Source organism: Mus caroli, unplaced genomic scaffold (assembly GCF_978045245.1).
Source record: "Mus caroli unplaced genomic scaffold, Mus_caroli_1 scaffold_4, whole genome shotgun sequence".
Classification (NCBI taxonomy): Eukaryota; Metazoa; Chordata; class Mammalia; order Rodentia; family Muridae; genus Mus; species Mus caroli.
This window is the reverse complement of record NW_028227259.1, coordinates 28355979-28370216: the sequence shown is the minus strand read 5'-3', so window position 1 is coordinate 28370216 and position 14238 is coordinate 28355979. Positions and strand designations below refer to the sequence as shown.

The window sequence follows — 14238 nt, the reverse complement described above, 5'->3', positions numbered from 1 at the left end:
GTCATCTAAAGGATGAAATACAGGGCCCCCAATGTAGGAGCTAGAGAAAGTACCCAAGAGCTGAAGGGGTCTGCAATCTTATAGGTGGAACAACAATATGAACTAATCAGAACCCCCAGAACTTTTGTCTCTAGATGCATATGTGGCAGAAGATGGCCTAGTTGGCCATTATTGGGAAGAGAGGCCCCTTGGTCTAGCAAACTTTATATGACCCAGTACAGGGGAAAGCCAGGGCCAAGAAGTGAGAGTGAGTGGTTAGGGGAGCTGGGTTGGGGAAGGTATAGGGGATGTTTGGGATAGCATTTGAATTGTAAATGAAAAAAATATGTAATACAAAAAGAAAATAAAAAAACTATTTTCAATAGACATTAAAAATGGAAAAAATAAAAAAGAAATGATGATAAATCCAGAAAATTACGTGGGAAAAAAAAACCCTTACTCATGAGTTTACATGTTGATACATCTGCTCTGTAAACCAATGTGGGGAAATCTGAAAGAGCTAAAAGTAAATCTACCATATGACTCAACATTCCACTCTTTTACCTATGGTCCAATGGAATGACATCCAACTCCACAGAAATCTGCTCAGCTATGTTCATTGGTACTGTAGTCACAATAGGTAGGGAATTTAAACCATCTAAATGTCCTTGAACTGATGAAAAGATAAGGAAAACAGGGCACATACACACAAGGCATTATTCAATTGTGAGGAAAAATGAAATCAAGAAAGTTTCAGCTAAATGCATGAACCTAAAAAATACACTGAGTGATATAAACCATACACAAGAAGAACAAACTCCACATGATGTTGATCATTTGTGTTTCCTATCTCCCAATCTTTAGATGTAAGTACATAACTTGGAGTAACCATAGAAGATATGAAAGAAAAGGAAGACTATATATGAAAAGAAGAAGGTCTAGAGAGAGCTATAGCCGGGTACAGGTGATATGAAGTAAAGAATGGAAAAAACAGAAGTGTAGTTGTTGAAGGAGGAGAAAGAACATTGCAGAGGAAGAGAGGGAACATCAATGGGAGGAGAGGCCCTTGGTCCTGTGAAGGCTCTATGCCCAAGTACAGGGGAATGCCAGGACCAGAAATGGGAGTGGGTTGGTTGGGGAGCAGGGGCAGCAGGGTAGGATTAGGGGGGGTTTGGAGAGGAAACTAGGAAAGGGGCAACATTTGAAATGTAAATAAAGAAAATATACTTTAGAAAATATAAAAAGTATACAATGTTATATTTATCTAAAATTGCATGCACACACACACACACAAACACACACACACAAACACACACACATAATGTATGTGTGTGTGTATATATATATATACACACATACATAATTACTTGGTGTGATAATGCTTCCCTCAGGAACTATAGACTACATAAAAAAATACATATTACAAGGCATAGAAAACCTCCTTTGGGTTGATGGTTAAGGGAGCCCAAGGGACAATACAAGTAATCAACTGCTTTCACCCTGTTTTGTCTCCTAAAACTTGAAGGTAAATACCTATGGGTGAGCACACTATACAGTTTGAGAACAGGACTTAGGGGAAGTGAGATGGGTGTGTTCCAGAAGCCTTCTTCCTGAGAACCTTTAGAGAAGTTAAATAAACATCAACAAAGCAGAACACATAAATTACTCACACACACAAATACACATGCACAAACACACAAACACGCAAACACTCACACACACACATATACTCACACACACACAAAGTCTTGATATAGCTGAAGGAGAAAGTTTACAGGAACAAGAAAGTAGAAAAACAGGAAACAGAAAATCCCTTCAGTTATTTTATAAATATTAAGTTACTCTGAATTCAAGAATATTAAAGGTCGGGGAAGGACTGGAGGAGCTGAAAGGGCTTGCAAGCCCTTGGGAAGAACAACAAAATCAACCAACCAGATTCCCCCAGAGCTACCAGGGATGAAACACTAACCAAAGAAGACCCATGGTTCCAGCTGCATATGTACCAAAGGATGCCCTTATCTGACATCAATGAGAGGGGATTAATTCTTTCACACATTAACTCCTCGATTCATCTCCAGGCTGAGTCAGTTCCATTCAGTAAATACTTACACAGTCACCTGGAACAAGTACTTCCACAATATATTCTTAGATCTTCTATGGCAAAAGGGGAGCTTCAATTGTCCTTCCTAATTAGCACTAACAAAACACGGCAGTTTATAGTCAAGGACAACCGCATCTATCAAAAGCTATTTCCCAGAGTGACATTGAAGTTCATTATATCTGGTGTGTGGTTATCACTGATGCTGTATTGCAAGCAAAACTGAGGCACATGACTCTGGCCTTCCTGATTTATTTTATATTCTTTTGTGATTGTTTTTATTTCCTCAACAGCTGCACTGCAATGACTGTATATTACTCAATGTTTGGCTACAGAGCCATGGATGGATGTGTGTTACAGAGTACTTTATGTTAGGATTAGGAGAATTCATGACAGCATGGATACAGTATGGAGGTGAATACATCTTAAAGTGTGTGTACATGGGGTAAGCCACATGATCCACACACAAGAGACCATCGCCTTGTGTATCCCTAGGTGGCTATGACTTCAAACATATACAGGAAAGGATAGCTGGGTCTGGGTTTAGTCAGAGAAGATGCAACTGACCCTAAAGAGACTGAGGTCTCTGGAAGTTTAGAGGTCTGGTGGGGTGGGTTTGGGGAACCTCGTGGACGGAGGAGGGACAGGGGAGGAGGTATGGGATGTGGAAGAGACAGAGGGTAGATCTGGACTTTAAAAGAAAAATCAAAAGTAAATCAAAAGCATAAAAGTTTTATTTTTTGCCGGGAGTAATGGCACACGCCTTTAATCCCAGCACTCGAGAGGCAGAGGCAGGTGGATTTCTGAGTTCGAGGCCAGCCTGGTCTACAAAGTGAGTTCCAGGACAGCCAGAGCTACACAGAGAAACACTGTCTCGAAAAACCAAAACATAACAAAATTAGTGTTATTTTTCTTGTGTTTCAGACTTGCTTTTCTTTCTAAGCAGAGTAAGTTTGTCACCTTTCTGGATAGACAGAATTAATAGGAGCTAGAAAGTTGAAAGCAAAGATGGCTATTATACCAGCATGGGTTCAGCACATCACCACATCAAGGACAGGGTGAGGGAGTGGGCTGTGGAGCCAGCTGGAGAGCCACAGCCTCATGACTGGACCCTTGAGAGTACCAGGCTCCCCAGTGCCTCATTCAGTCCTCACTCACCTCACAAGGTGAGGACTTGCTCACTCTTGCTTGTAGGGAGTAGAGCATTGATCACTTTGACCACTAGGGGGAGAAGTGATGAGGGGTCAGGACTAATTCAAAGGTGTATATGGGCAGATGGTCTGTTACCCTGCCAGCTGGGTGTGGTATCAGAGAAGGAAGAGTGGGTGACCATAATCAGACTGACATTTTCTCAGCGCCATGCTCTAAGTACAGCCTTGGGCAAGTGGGTCCATCATACTGAGCTTTGGCTTCCTTATCTGTCATTGATGATAAGAATCCAGACCTCACTTTGATGTTGTTTAAGTGAGATGCTTTGACAGCTGCCTAGCTATTGAAAAGAGATCAATATTATTGCTTATTACAGTGTAGACCCAGGGCCTTCCCTGGGAATAGAACAATAACGATTATGTTAGCAGCAATAGAAGTAAATGAAGGAATTATTATTAGATTTTTTTCCCATCTTTTCTTTCAGTCAGGTCCAAGTTTAGGAGTGCAGGGGACTGGGCCTGGAGACTGCTGTAGCTGGTTGAGATTCACAGTTGCTTAGCTAGCTCCTGTGGAGAAACAGGGAAAGCCACTTTTGGCTACTTAGGTCCAAAGCATGCATAGGTAGGATAGCCTCTACTAGTCACTTGCATGGTGGTGGCTGTCTTGGGTTGAATCTTTGTCCATTGCACTGCAGCTCAAGGCTTTTCTTAGGATTAAATCAGGGAGAACTTAGGGGGATTTGACCAAGAAGAGACTTTTATGAGATGTGTAGCAAATCCCAACTGTGACAGGCAGCTTTGTTATGAATACCTTCTTTATATACAGTACTGGAAATGCCCAAGTCACTTCTCCTTGCACAGTAGGCCACACAGCATGGTAATTCACTTTATGTTGCCTTCCTTTCTGGAGTTAAAATTCCACGTAAAGAAGAAAATATATCCTATGACATCTGAACTCTTAAAATTGATCTGTGTGGATGGTTTTTTTTTTTGTTATTTATTGTTAATATTTTTGGTTTCTGAACCTGTTTTGTTTGCAAGAGGAGTATGTATTCTACAGGACTGTGACTGTAGCTATTCTGAATTTGGGTGCAGGGAAGCATGTTTCAATATGCCATTCTTACAGTAAACTTTTTTATAACCCAAATTAAATAACTATGTACAAATTACAGAAGCTGACAGAAAAGTCTCTTACATGTACACATATGGATAAGAGTAGACAGAGCAGGGGATAATAGGTGTGTATGCTGAGTGCTTACAGAAGCTGGCCTGCCCTAGGCCACCCAATACTCTTCCAGAATTCCCCATTACTGTTGTGTTCACCTTGTCCAGCAAGAAAAGATGCAACAAGGTCGGATTCTTCTCAACAGCTTTCTTTATTTCAGGAACACCTCCATGCTACTGGGGAACTCAGGGAAACCCCTGGAGGACCGCCTATATCCACCCCAGCACTGTGGAGAGCTATGTATCCTCCTGGGATTCTTCAGTATGTCGGCCCCTTTGATGTGTAACACTCTCTCAGAGGGTTTGGCGCCAGATTCGGTCTGGAACCTGTGCAATGGCTTTGTTTAAGGCGCTGGTGTACTGGAGGTCCAGGGCATCTTTTGGGCGTGCGGCTGCCTACACATTACACCCTTCACTTCACCACCTACCCTGTTCTTGTGTTAAGACTCCCACTTTGCAACAAACTTATCACACAGGGATTTTACACAGTTTGGGGAGGGCTTGGATCACAGGCAAAAAAACAGGTCATGAGGGATCTTTTTTTTTTTTCAAGTAGAACAGTTTGCTACTATGCTTAGAACAAAAAGAAATACATTATTGTAGCTTATAGCAAAAAAATAAACAAAAGAACAAAAAAGAAAAACAGCAAAACATAAAAACAAAACCCAATCCATGCTAAAGTGGTTAGTGACAGGAAAGACGATCTCATTAACCTTGAGTGGCCAGCCCCATGTAGCACTATTGCCCTGTTTCCCATGTTTAGCTGCTGCCAGGTTGTTCATACTTCCAATGCCATCCACCACCTGTGGCTAGCCTCCAGTGAGCTGGCTGCCACTCATACTTCCCCTTTACCTCTTAAAATAATAACACAAAACCCTTGTAATATGCCAGACAAATTTATTAGGGGAAATCTACAACCACAAAATGCCCATGTAAACAATGCAAAACTCAACACATACAAATACAACCTGCACACTTAGATCAGGAAAATGTACCTACATTACTCTATTTCCCATTTATGAAATCCCCAGTTACTTATGGCCCCTAGAGCCCCGTAGTCCAGCACCATCTTCCTATTCCTCCTTCTTTTGTCCTTCATTCCCTCTCTCTTCTCCATCTCACTTCCCCTCTCTAAAAATCTCAGCTCTGCCTTTCTTCCCCCTGTCCAATAAGAGCCTCTAGCCTTATCTGATCAATTAAGATTTCACCTGACTGCACCTGTTTTTAGGGACTTTTGAGGGAGCAGAGCACACAAACAGCAATATTCCTTCCACCCCTTTTTGTTCACTTAAAAGGCTCTGAACACAGAAATAGCAGTGGTAATATCAGAGCCGTGTATACATGCTTGGAAGCCTAGGACACTGAGTGTGGGCAGGTCAGGCACTGTACCTACAGATCTTCTGAGATTCTCCACTCAAGTGGATTTGATCCTGTTCATCTAATACAGCATATTCACTGGAAGGGCAAAAGCCAACGGCAGGAAGTGTGTGGATGCCTCACAGGTTAGAGCATCTGCTACTCAGAAGAAGACCCACATGGTATCTAACAATCATCTCTAGGAGTGGTTGTGATTCCATCTGTGCTCTGAGGGAAATGTCCCTCAGGAGGAGCCACATACAGTATTACATTCAGTAGGAAAAACACCCATTCACATAAATGTTCAGCATAAGTCTAATCAGCAACAGCAAAACAAAGCAAGTTTATGGTCAAGGACAACAGCATCTATTAAAAGATATTTCCCAGCAAGAAATGGAAGGTCATTATGTCTGCTGTGTGGTTATCACTTGACGAAGATGAGCTTCGCGAATGCCTTAAAGAAACAGACAGACTAATGCTCTGGTGGCAAGAAGCAAAGCTTTACTGATTTCTACAGCTTAAAAACACGGGTTATGACTTTGCCAATTTTGCCCAAACAATAACATTTTTACATAGTTGCACTGGGCAGACAATATTATCATTTTTGGAGTCATTTCCTCAGAAAGAGAACAAACTTCACAAGAAGAAACTGTTATCTGCAGACCCAAGGACATTTTCCTCTCAGGGTAAATATTAACTCTTGACTAGAAACAAGGAAAAACTCTGGCTCACAGAAATCCATGTTTAGACATCCCTCCCTTTCAGGAGGGACGACCCCTGAACTTTCTCCCAGTTAATGGCTCTGACCTTTTCAGGCCAGAACCAAAGGGAAGCTATTGTTCACCTCAATCACTGATGCTCTGTTGCAAGTAAACTGAGGCATATGGCTCTGGCCTTCCTGATTTATTTTGTATTCCTTTCTGAATGTGTTTATATCCTCAGCAGCTCTAGAACAATGATTGTATATTCCTCAGTATCTGGCTCACAGGATCATGAATGAATGTGTGTGACAGAGTGCTATATGTTAGGAGTATGAGAATTCATGACACCATGGATGCAGTATGGCAGTGATTACATCACCAAGTGTGTGTCCATGGGGTAAATAAAATTATTGATACACAAAAGTTCATCACCTTGTATACCCCTAGGTGGCTATGACTTTACTATATAGCCCTGGCTGTCTGGAACTTACAAAGATCCATCTCTGGATGTGAGTTCTAGGTCTACAGCAGGGGATAGAACACCTGAATAAGGAAGATGGTCTCAAAAGTCACGACTTGCAAATCCATTTTTTGCATAAGAAATAGAATTTTTAACAAATAGGTTTTACAATTTCAATTAATATAGAGATAAAGGCAAAAATAAACAATGAAATAAAAGAATAAGAACATATAACTTCTAAATAACATAGCAACAACTCAAAGAACAAAAAATGAAAAATTCACAAAACTATAAAAAAATTATTGTTCATCTTTTTTCTTCACTTTTAGCAGCACAGACCTATAGCCTGTTACTCGTCTTGGACATTTGTTAGCAGTGCAGTCACCTCCGTTCTCTGCCAAGAGGAATTGTCTGAAGAGAAAAGGCAATAACACCCTGAATCAGCCATGGCTTCCTAGTTAGGGCCTATTCCCACTCAGGACATGTGATATAAAGAGATTCATATGGGGAAGATTCATCTGAGGAAGATTCTGGATGCTGGAGATCAGGGTCAGCAGGGGCCTCCTGGCATGACAACGCATTTTGCAAGATGGTCTCTTCTTTAGCTGTGGCCAATCCCAGCTCTCTAGCAGTTTCTGAGACCTGGGAAAGGAATGCAGTTACTAAGACACAGGAATGGTGGGGAAAGGCATGTCAGCTGTCAGACCTTTATCTCCGACTACCTCATCTTTACTTGACAGTCAACATTAATATTCTAACTGAAATTACTGATGTGAAATCTGCAGATAGGACCCAGAATTCACTCAAACCTCCACATAGCATTCCACCTATCTGAAGACATGCATGCAAGAATGTGACATGTTATTCACCTGTCACCCTGAGTGGACTGAAGACTAAAGCAGAGTTGAAAGGTTCACTTGTCAGTGATAATAGTGCCTCCAAAGAGGCTAATTCAGAGTCTCACAAGAGGCTCACTTCCTAGAATACTTGTGTGAAAAAAGAGCAAAGAACAGCTACATTCCATGAGGAGGGCGGCTGCTTGGAAGTATGGATTAGAAAGTTGGTGGGAGGAAGCAAAAATAGATTCTATTGTGCCAATTATCAGATAGTCATAGCCTGGCCAAATTGTTTGTCCCTACCTGATGTTCTTTAGTCTCCAGGTTGTTGGTCTTCTCCTGTTCTTCTGTACCACTCAGGTTCAACTCCATCAAACATTGACGAATGACTGCCCAATCAGCCAGTACTTCCTTCTTCTCCTGCTGCAATATCGCCAACTTCTTCTTTATATGATTCTTCTCCAGCAGGAGCCGGCTGTGCAGGTTACTGGAAACACACTCTGCATGGTAAGTTCCTGCAGCCTCCTCCTCCCATTTCTACTTACAGGTCTCATTAACCTGACCTGTACCCTGATTCCTGTGAAGACCTAATACAATCCACCAGAATACATCCATGACAGCTGTACAAACAGCAAATAGCCATTTCATGGAAGAAGAAATTTGTGCTGCAGTCCAAACACCAAAAAGGGTCCATGTTTTTCCAAAAGAAACAGGGATCTCCATCTACTCATGACAGCCCATGCATTGGGACAATACCAATTAGTAGGGTGCAACTACAATCAGGGTAGTCATTAGAACCAAAGGGGGGGCACTCTATCCTCATGTTACACCTCACTTAGCTCTGTAAAACCGTGCCTGAGCCCCAGAGGCCCAGTACAACATAATAACCTTCTCATGATCTGAATCACTTGTCTGTTTAGAGGCTCCTGAGGATGCCTGGAGAACACTGGCAGTGGTAACAGTCTCCTAGAGACCTAGGAAAACTGAGTCCAAAAATCCAAGGCACACTGATGCCTAAAAAGCATAAAGTATAGAACCAGACCTGCAGTCTCCTGACCAGAAACAAAGGAAGGCAGAAATGGCCATTTCACAAGTGTTGGCCTCCCAGACAAGTACTTACCGATAGAAATTTATCTCCTTCTTGAGCTCCTGCTTGTTCTCTCGGGCCTCCATGTTCTTGTTCTCTAATTCATGTAGGAATGTCATGATCTCCTTCTCCTTTAATTTCAGTTCTTTATAATGTCCATTTGGCCTGTGGTAGGGCCTGGCCCCAGGAAGACAGAACTCCATAAACTTAGGCTTTTAGTAACACATGAACTCAGGCTGGGTCCTGGACTACTGCAGCCATGGAAACCACACACTGCATTCTAAATGCTGGGATTTTCTTAACCTTGGGAAACTGGCTATCCTGGCCCCTGAACACCAGAAGCTAGGCATCTAGATTGAGGGTGCCCTGGCTCCCTGCGTTACTCAGTAGGTCTGAAGGGCAGACTAAGCAGTTATGTTCTCAGTGGTCTAGGCTACAGGTCTTTACCCACCAAACAGCTGTGATGGTTTTTCCCCTGTTTCCAAAAAAGGGATTCTAAATCCTGGATACCTAATACTGTAGAGACAGTTATTATATATAATTCTGGAGATGATTCCAGACATCAACACAGATTTATAATCTGCCCAAAAAATACAAATGTACTAACACATGTGACAACATAGTCAAAGTGCAATGCTATTTAAAGTGGGGACTACAAGTCCTCAGGACCCACCTCACCTGGATACTCTTAGGTAAGTAAATCCTCAGGCCAAAACACCTACCCCTAGATTCCAAATTGTGGAGAGAAATAAAAACATACAAAACATATTCACAGGTCTGTACCTGTGCATGCACATAGACTCACAGACTTGGACCTATACACAAGATGGAGAAACAAAGAGTGAGAGAATGAAAGAGAAAGAGAGACAGAGACAAAGGGAACACAATGAGAGGTAGAGTAATGCATGCAATATTACTGCCTCAGAGTATAAGGCACACAGACAAACAGGAACAGGCATGAACTTCAGGCATTCTAATCAAGCACTGAGAAGAACCATGTGGGACCAGGCGCCTCCAGCTGCTACCTGGAGGTGCCAGCACTCAATCACCTGGGAGACAAGTAAAAACACAACTACAAACACACATCACCTAGAAACCTCCTGTCAAAGGCTTTCCAAATGAACCCTAGGTAATCATCACTGCCTCTTTCCCTGAGTTCTTCACTCAGACTCCAAGTTCCTCTTTTCAAGTGGAGGGAGCAGAAGAGTCTATTTCCCTTCTCGATCCTGACAAAACTTCAGGTGTGGCCACTCCTCTAATAAGTATTTAGGGGCATGAAGTGAGGCCCAATTATGTTCTGGTGGTATAGCTTCCTAGAACCCACCCCTTTAAAAGCATAAGATGAAGGAGGCATTGCAGACCCCGGAATGACACCACAGGTATGGAGCAACGTATACCTCTTGTTCATGGATCCCTCAGTCACATAGATCAGGCGATCTCTCAGCTCATTTGTCTCCTGGGTAGTAAGCTGGATCTCTTTAATCAGCTCGTTCTCTTCCTTCTCAAACTGCTCCTTGCTCATGACAGGTATAGGGGATGATGTCTGTCTGTGAGCCACTGTAGATAGATGAATACAAGAATATTTGATGTGAGAATGCAAAGAGTGTGGACTTACCAAAGAGAAGGAAAAAGGCCTGTAACCTAGTAACACCACCAAGAGATTGGTCCCAGTATGAGATTTCTTCTGAGTGGATCTCAGTTCTACCATCACTCTAGAGAGATCAGGTGATGTAAGTAGCCAGATGTATCCTCATTCCCCCTTAAACGTGCTTACGAAGACCAGAGAGATGTCTTCTTCAGGGTACAACTTGGCTTCAGAGCCCTGAGCCCTGTGGTTTCACAAGTCAGACTACAAATTCACTATCACAAGTATTTGAGATCTTGGAGATGCTCAGATATCCAACCTGTTACTCTAAGCCAAGGAATTGGCTTAATAAGTCAGGCAGGGGGAGAATATGTTCATCACAATGATCAACTTCCCCCCTGAAACACAAAACATCCCAGAAATAAAAATAGAATCCCCCTCTGGGTCTATCAACTGCTTGTTCTTTGTTTACAGTATAGAAATGGCTGCCACCCACAATTGGTGATAAAGAAAGGTAAGGTAGGAACTGTCACCAACAGGAGGTCAGAGTAGTTCTGAGAACATGACATCATGGTCTGGAGCACCATTCTCTCCCTGTGACTAATGTCAGATAACTACAGGAGCTTAAAGAAGCCATGGACTGAAATGCAGGTATTCCCTCCCTCAAACTGGCATAGCTTAGACCTGCTGTCACTCCTGATGGTCTCATTCTGTCCCCAAGTAACACCCACAATACCCAGTGCAAGTCAAGACTTGAAGTTCATAGCCCAACAGCTTTGACCTTGCCAACTCCTGCCTTAGGGGATGGAAAAGTACTGTTCTGAAATCCTTGATGATTCAAGAATTTTGATAACCATGGAAGTTTTTTTGCTACCCAGAGTCTCCAGTTCCACATTACTAGAAAGGCCAGCTCAGGCCACCCCTACCAGGAAGCTCAACATCCACTTCCCAGGACTTACTGCTCATTCGCCAAGTCCAGCTCCTTCGTCCTTCATTACTCTCAGATGGAAGGCCAGCATCCTTCCTCCCCTCTCTGGTCTCTCTCCCATCCACATTGGTTCTCTGAAAAAGTCTACCAAGTCGGGCAAGCAGGGCCATCACTGCAATGTCCAGTCTCTGACTGAGAAATCTCAGTCAGCTTGTTGTAACTACAACACTGGTGACATCACAGAGGTTGCTTAGAACTCTCCAGGAGACAATAGAATGTCCAAGAAGGGACTGCTGATGTCATGGACTACATAAAGCCTTTGGTTCCCTGCTAATGTTCTCCCTGTACTGACAGGAAGCTGAGCTGCTCTTTCCTGGGGCATAGCAATTGAGCCACATCCTCTTTCCAAAGCGAGGGTTTGCTCTAGGCTTGATTGGCCACACCTAAGTAATTCCTATGTATCTAACTCTGTGTTTCCTTTCCAAACCCTTCTCAGAAATATCTCATCCTACCTTAAATTTTCCTCAATCAGCAATAGGAGCCATTAAAACTTAGTGAGAAATCATACCAGTTTGAATATGCAGCCAAAATCTACTCCTGTCTAATCATATACAGGTGCATGAAATCTCATCCATGCTGAGCCTTCAGGGCTGGTTGCAGTGTGGGTGTGTGTTAGGGACCACACTCATGAAGCCTTGTGTTTAGCATTTGAAATTTGCTCCAAGATCCCTTAGGAGGGAGACATGCAGTCATCATGCTTCTGACAACATTCTAGAGATCTTTTGGCAGAGGAAACTGAAATATGGAGCCACCAATGTGTGACCATCAGATTGTGTGGGGGCTTTTCTCACTGCACCAATCTCACCGATCAGTATTGCTTATAGCCCTCTGTGTGCTAGACCATGAGTTTCTGTATGAAATAAATAATATATTCAACAGAGGTGCGGATGTGCAGGCAGAAAGTATAGGGTAATACTATAGACATAGGTTAGTTGACTGGGCAAGGTCCTAGCATCTTGTATTTGGGTTCATGTTTGGCCCCACAAACCACACAAAACCCAATTTCCGTCAAACATGAATGATTCATTAAATGCAGACCCTAAAGTTGATTGATCAGAACCATTGCTCAGGATTTGTGCCTGAGCCATAGCTCAAAAAATCTATCTTTGTTAACTTATAAAGACAGAAAACAAAAACCCAAAAACCAAACCAACCAAACAAACAAAAACAAATGAAAAAACAAAATTAGTTCATTTAAAGTTAGGGAAGTATCCAGTGCTCTGTTCGGATCAGGCCGTTTTAGATATAACTGCATATTGACCCTTAATTTGAGGGGTCCCATGGAATGGTTTATGTACCATTGTAAGATTAACAAACCTCATACAGAACACAACAGAATGTGGACACCATGACTTTGCTGAGTCAAGTTGTTTTCTCTGTTGATGATTGGCTGTCATATGACAGCAACTATCTGAAATAGGGGGCAGACATAGAAATCAATGTCTTTTGCTATACTGTGCTGTACATGCCTTAGCATTAGATTATCCAGGTCTCTCACATTGACTAGTTATGTTTCCACAGTACTTGGAGGCCCCACTTGGAAGCTCAAATATAGGAAAGTGGAAGCAGAATTGTCTGAGCTCAAGGTTAACTTGGTCCACATGGGTATTTGAGACCCTGTTTCAGAAAACAACACTGAATCACACGCTACATCAAAGGCCTCACTTACCAAGTCTTTTCTATTATAAAGAACTTACCATTCTCTCCCTTCCAGTCTTTCTTTCTGGGAAGATGGAGAAGTGAGAATGATCTTTCCATTCTAAGGACTATGTTCTCTGTTTCCCTTAGCCCACATTAGGAAAAAATGAAAGTGAGTATCATCATCTGAACAACTGATTAATATCCCCTGCTGGTAGCGTGATATGGTGCTGATGACAATCTTATCTTCCTTTAGTGTTGCTGACCCAGCAGGAAGTATTAAGTGGTGAGGCCAAAGCTCAGAGAACTGTTCAAGGGGCTAGACAGAAGCCATCAGAGACTCTCCACATCCTTGTCCTGAGATGAAATCCAGGAACACAATGTGAACTTGGTGGCCAATTTACCATACATCAAACTTCTACCTCCACCTTTCTATGTTCAGTACAGGAAAGTGTGCATGCACCTCCATGCCAGATTGATCTTGATATATGTCCCAGGGCGCAGACTTTTTAGAGAGTTGGTTGTAGTCAAGCAATTGGTGCCCTCAGTAAGATGTGAAGACTATCAATAATAAGTGACCACACTGTATTTGTTTAAACATTAGTTAAAAATTGAGCATAACTGAGGAATTGGACACCAGCTCTGCGTCCTGGTCTTTTTGTGCCTATACCTTGCTCAAAAGGAAGGTGGGAGGACAACTTGGGTTCCTCTGCATGGATAGAGTGAGGTGAAATCGGCACCGACCAGTCTGAGCAACAATGCTGAAGCCCTTTATTTCAAGTAAAACACACATTCTCTGTCCTCCTTGAAAGTGCTCCTGTTGAGGCCATGGACCTTGTATAAACATGCTAACATCATGCAGACATCTTTCCTAATGATACAAAGTTCTCTCTGGTAAGGCTTGCCCCCTTACCATATCTGTAGGAAATTTGTTACATGGCAGCCGTCAGTCTATTTCATGCTTTTGCCATAATATGCTTCCAAGTTGTGATGGTTTGTATACTCTTGTACCAGAGAGTGGCACCATTTGGATGGGTAGCATTGTTGGAATAGGTGTGACCTGTTTGCAGTAGGCATGTCACTGTGTGTGTGGGCTTAATACTCTCATCCTAGGTGCCTGGAAATGGGTCTTTTACTA

General features: G+C 42.5%; 1 protein-coding gene and 1 pseudogene across 1 annotated transcript; both read right to left on the bottom strand.

Moving 5' to 3' along the window:
• The window catches only part of LOC147005102 (actin-related protein 3B-like), a 242741-nt pseudogene that overhangs the window by 95918 nt on the left and 132585 nt on the right, over window positions 1-14238 (bottom strand).
• On the bottom strand, window positions 7360-11597 carry LOC147005108 (disks large homolog 5-like). The gene is made up of 5 exons (XM_085836543.1): window positions 11434-11597; window positions 10287-10446; window positions 8923-9066; window positions 8106-8289; window positions 7360-7608 (listed from the first exon to the last, which is right to left on the bottom strand). The coding sequence occupies exons 1-5, from the start codon at window positions 11570-11572 to the stop codon at window positions 7432-7434; spliced, it is 804 nt and encodes a 267-aa protein (XP_085692669.1). The 5' UTR covers window positions 11573-11597; the 3' UTR covers window positions 7360-7431.

Excerpts from the sequence above, each read along its gene's own strand:
- LOC147005108 (XM_085836543.1), bottom strand. The coding sequence starts at position 11,572 with ATGGCCCTGCTTGCCCGACTTGGTAGACTTTTTCAGAGAACCAATGTG. Across the intron at positions 8,290-8,922 it reads AAGGAGATAAATTTCTATCG|TAACCTGCACAGCCGGCTCC; the intron begins GTAAGTACTTGT and ends GTGTGTTTCCAG. Across the intron at positions 7,609-8,105 it reads TGGAGACTAAAGAACATCAG|GTCTCAGAAACTGCTAGAGA; the intron begins GTAGGGACAAAC and ends TTCCTTTCCCAG.